At 39.4% G+C, this 5,141-nt stretch overlaps 1 protein-coding gene across 3 annotated transcripts in view; it reads right to left on the minus strand.

The window, feature by feature from the left end:
* RANBP3L (RAN binding protein 3 like) overlaps window positions 1-4,150 on the minus strand; it is a 48,038-nt gene extending 43,888 nt beyond the window's left edge. For all 3 annotated transcript variants that reach the window (XM_019650727.1, XM_019650726.1, XM_019650725.1), the window contains exon 1: window positions 3,574-4,150. In XM_019650727.1, the coding sequence (XP_019506272.1) occupies window positions 3,574-3,664 (91 nt within the window). In that variant the 5' untranslated portion in view covers window positions 3,665-4,150. The remainder of the gene's footprint in view (window positions 1-3,573) is intronic.
* Window positions 4,151-5,141: the final 991 nt, after the last annotated feature.

The following is a 5,141-nucleotide window of genomic DNA, read 5'->3' on the forward strand; positions in this document are numbered from 1 at the left end:
ACTTGACCTTGAGGATTCTCAGTCTCCACATCTTTAAAAATGAGGATAATGATGCCTACCAGTAATAATGGTTAATTTTACGTGCCAACTTGGCTGCACCATAGGGCCAGATATTTGGTCAAACATTATTCTGGATATTTCTGTGAGTGTGAGATTTATATTTATATTGGTGCACTCTGAGTAAAGCAGATTGCCACCCATGTTGGTGGACCTGATCGAACCAGCTGAAGGTCTGGCTATAACAAAAGACTAACCTGTCCTGAGCAAGAGGCCATTCTTCCAGCAGCCCACATTCTGTAACACTGGTGAGCTCCATGGACCTCCAGCCTGCTGGCCCACAGTGGGTTTTGGAATTGCTGGCCTCCATAATTGTGTGAGTCAATCCATTAAAATAAATCTCTACCACTATCACTATCCATTATCTATCTATCTATCTATCTATCTATCTATCTATCTATCTATCTACACACACACACACACACATCTCATTGATAGTGTTTCTCTGGAAAACTTTAATTAATATACTACCTCACCTGGTTATTGTGAGAACTAAATAAGATAATGAATTTGAAACCACTTTGTAAATGTTAAAGCATTATAAAACATAAGGATGATTAAGTCTGTCTGTACATGTTATGTGTAACTAACTTTGTTGAGGCTTTATAAACATATAAATTAATGTTTACACATGAGGTCTCAAATCAGTGTTATAGATAAATAGATTTAAAATGTCAAAGAAGAAGCTAGAAAACAGCAACAAGTAGGGAGACGAGCCTACAGGATTCTGCTCTGCACTGGCACAGCATTTGTCGCCAGAGATTGTAACTCCATGTGGACTGGAAAACATGGCTCAACTGGTTTAGTTCAACTTACATGCCCAGCATCAGGCACAGTACTTTGCATAGTCATTATCCCAATAATTGGTGATGAATAAATGACTTTTATCTATGTGATCACCCAAAAAGTACATTTTGTGAGTGACTAGATGGAGAGAATTAAATACCTCAGAGGTAACAGAAAGCACGCCAGCATATCTCATGGAGGGTTAGACAGTGTGTATGTGTTAAATCTGGTCATGCCCTCTGATGAGTTAAATGTCAATTAATTATGGTCTGTATACTAAATAAAAGAGCTGGAACCTCGGTCTGGTTAGGGGTAGGCCAAAACCACAAACCCAGAATGCTTCAGTGAAAAAATCCACAGCCGGGCCTTACTCTCTGAAACGAATGGCTTTACTTACTTGAACTTTTGCTGAACATTGCAGAAGAGCAAGGTACAACTATAGCTTGGGGGGAAATCAGGGCCGCTGCACTGAATGAATTCTTTGAAACTCTAGGACAGTTACTGGAATGCTGTTTAGCATCACAGCAAACACTGCCCAGTGTCACTTATCAACTCAGATTTCCAGATGACATCACTGGTAGCAGTCAATGGCCAGTCCGGATTGCATTAGCACGCTTCACAAATTTATGTATTGTGGGTTTTGTGGGCAGATATTTTGAGACTCAGCTGTGGAAGACTATGGCTGCTTTTAAAACATTCTAGGCAAAAGCTTCAGTCTGAGAAAGGAGACTAGACTTTTAGTCTTGTTGGTATTTTGGGCAGTATGTCATCATAATGATATTTCCAGGCTGCTCTGGCTATAGCCGTAAAGGAGAAACCGTTGACACAGCCTCCTTAACTTAAAACAACAGGGGGATACCATTTTATACTTATAAAATTGGAAAAGAATTTTTAAAATAATACCCAGTATACTGAAACTATATCCCTACATTGCTGATAAGAGGGCCATTTGGCAAAATAAGTAACTTAAAAACATGCATATTCTTTGATGCCACAGTTTCACTTTTAAGAATGTCTCCTAAGAAAATAATCTTATCTCTGTAATTATTTATCCATTAGTTTATGTTAAACACAGTGTTGTTTGTAATAATGAAAAATGTGGAAATCCACAAAATGTCTAACAGTAAGGAATTGCCTGAAGAAATTTTGCTATATCCATATGAAGGAATAGGATTCAACTGTTAAAAATAACAGTTGTAGAAGAGTATATAACATGGAAATTTGTTAATAATCTATCGTTAAGTTAAAGAGCAGCTTACAAAACACTATGTACAAAGTAAGTCTATTTTTGTTTAAAAATCATACAAAAGAATAATCTGCCCATGTGCATAGGAGAAAATGCTAGAAGACTACACATTCCAATGTTAATAGCAACTATTTTGGGGTACTGATCTTTACAGGTGATTTTTACCATCTCTTCTATGCAAATTTTATACAACAAATATTATATCAGCAATTTGTGGGGGGGAGTAGCTGTAAACATTTCAAACAAAATGAGCTACAAACAAACAAACAAACAAAAACCTATGATGAATTAGGATCATTTACTAATAAAGGAGCAAGAATGTTTTACAGTGCTATGATTAAACCCTGGCACGTCCCAGGACTTGACGTTCAAAGGTTGTTAGTTCAAAATAATTTACATGAGCCCTGATGGCTCAGAATGGTCTCTTAAAAGTCTTCTCTGTTCTCATTTAATATGGAGTATTTTCTACCCACACTATGCTAAGCCTTGTACAGCATGAAGTCCAGATGCAGGGAAACGGCCTGACACAAACACACAGATGCCACCTTGGAAATGAGAGGTTCAGCCCTCTAGCCAACACTCTCCATGCCACTGAAATCTAACAATAAATGTATGGCAAACTAAATAAAGAGCTCGTAGCCGAGATCCACACGTAGACAGATCCGTCACAGGTTATTCAGAAGTTAGGAATGTCTGAAGTAAATCCTTAATCCCTGGGGGGTGATGATGTCATCTGTGACAGCATCCACCCTTTTCTACGCGTGTCCTTTGCTGTCCCTGACAGAAGGGATTGGAGGGATCATTTTGTCTTCATGTCATCCATCCGCCACTAACCGATGCAGCTGGCTGGATAGTGGAGTTGAAATTTTAAAAAAGACTGATGGTGAGAAAGGCTACAAGGTAGACAGCTTAGTGTAAATGAGTACCCATCATGTGAAATGTGACACATTTCCCTGTCTGTATCCAGCTGTTCCTGGACCATAAAAGGGAAAGAGACATAAATATATTTATTTTGCCCACAAATGAATGAGCCAGAGACCCAGACAAACTTAAGCTTAAACTTGAAGTCTAAAAGTGCACCATTAGTGGTAGGACAGGGGAGAGAGTTCCAGGCTAACCTAAAGCTCTCAGCAAATTCCCCCTGTAGCTGATGCAGCCTTGCCCAGATGGGTGTTTTGAATTACACAAAACCTAGCATACTATAGAAAAATCACAGTGGCTAGAAGTTTAAGCACTTAAGTTTCAGAATGATAACTCCAAGGAATTGCATTTTTGATAGTCTTCCATAGTCCTTTACAGACCAATAGTGAATCCAAGTTTACACTTATGATCACTATTATGTCTAAGCTCAGAGTTTTAAAATGGAAGATTGCAGAGCACTTCACAACCAGAGATTCCCCAGGTACTTCTCCTGCCCTCCATGCTTCCAGAAATACAAATGGCCAGAGGTCACAGAACACAACTCATTAGCCTGACTGACTTACCTTGTTGTCGAGCATCTTCCGGAAGCTTCAGTCTACAGGTGTGCAAATGGCTGAACAGGTGGCTGCGGCATTCTCTGGATACAGCAGACATGGCTGTGGCTCCAGTATCACTAGGGCATTTCCCTCCCTCGGCCAGTCACCTAAAACAGTCTTCACTAGACACCCAGAACCACAGTGATACATGCAGCTCCTGTCCTTGTGTGCAGAACATTTACTTCTCTAATAAACCTCCAAATGTTCCCCAGTCATAATTCTTGAAATAAACAGTTACCAATACAACGTCCGCTACATATAAAGATGCCAATTCATTTAGATGAAAACACAACTTAATTCTTCTTTCATTTCAAAGCATAGTGAAACTTTCCGCCCTCGAGTGTAAAATCCTACAAAGTAACTAACTATGTCTAACAGACTACAGTCTGGGCAATTTTTTGACTCCTTCTTCTGACATGAAATCTAATGCCCCAAGTATTTAGAGAGGACTGCTGGAGTAATACAAATACAAGGGGTAAAAAAAGTACTGTTGAGTTAAATCAAGTAATTTCTAAGCCTGGTCCGAGTTTCCCTCTGTGACTGCTGAGAGTGAGCCATTCTTAAGGGAAGCTGGAAGGGGGTGGAGCTGAGGGCCCGGGCTGATTAGCATAACGAGGCGGTAAGAAATGGCAGCAGAATCGCTTTGAATAACAGTGACGAAAGCAGGGATTCTAAAAAGGTGTCATGACGTTACAGTAATCACATATCTGCTATCTGCTACTTGGTTTGTAATTAAAAGCTCAAAGCAGGGGTTTATGCTGCATGGACATTCACGGGAATTCTAAAGGATTTAACTGGAACTGCTAATGAGCTCATGGAAATGTACTGCTGGGACTTTCAATTTCTGTAAACACCTTCAAGTCTTCAGAGACGGGTGGTTATAAAGCAGCCTGCCTGCCAAGGTAACTATTTGGTGTTCTGGAAGAAAAATAAACACACAAAACATTATCATCCCAGGGATCTGTCTCTGTTTCCTCTTAGCTTCTCTATTACTACTTCTAGGTCATAAGACAAAGCTATTGTATTTCCAGTGGGTTTTTTGTGCTGAAAAAGCATATTTCATTGAAACACTGAAGACACTTCCTATTTCATTGAAATAATAGCATAGTTTTTAATGCTTAAAAATAATCCCGAACACCTTTCATTTAACTTGGGAGCTTGCTACCTCTGAAATCAGAATGAATTCTGGTGGATCCTGCCCTTTATAGATTCAGAAAGGAGGTGGTGGGTAAAGAGAAAGGAGAAAGGCAGAGCTGGTTAGCCATAACGTCTGGACCCTGCAGCTTCCTGTGTATATTTGGAAACTGGTGCAAAACTTGACACACTAACTAGAACGTTACCCCCTAGACAGAACTGGCTGGGCATCCTTATTTTATCCTGAGGCAATGAACGATTCTCCAAGAATACTCTGAGCTATGAGGACTCATGAAATGTGTAATTGCTCTTTCATAATCCTTACGATTTATTAAACTGCTTTTATTATTGTAATAGTCTATCTCGGTTTTAGGTCCCTTACAGTATTGCAACTTATAGAA

The sequence above is a fragment of the Hipposideros armiger genome, unplaced genomic scaffold (assembly GCF_001890085.2).
Source record: "Hipposideros armiger isolate ML-2016 unplaced genomic scaffold, ASM189008v1 scaffold_146, whole genome shotgun sequence".
Classification (NCBI taxonomy): domain Eukaryota; kingdom Metazoa; phylum Chordata; class Mammalia; order Chiroptera; family Hipposideridae; genus Hipposideros; species Hipposideros armiger.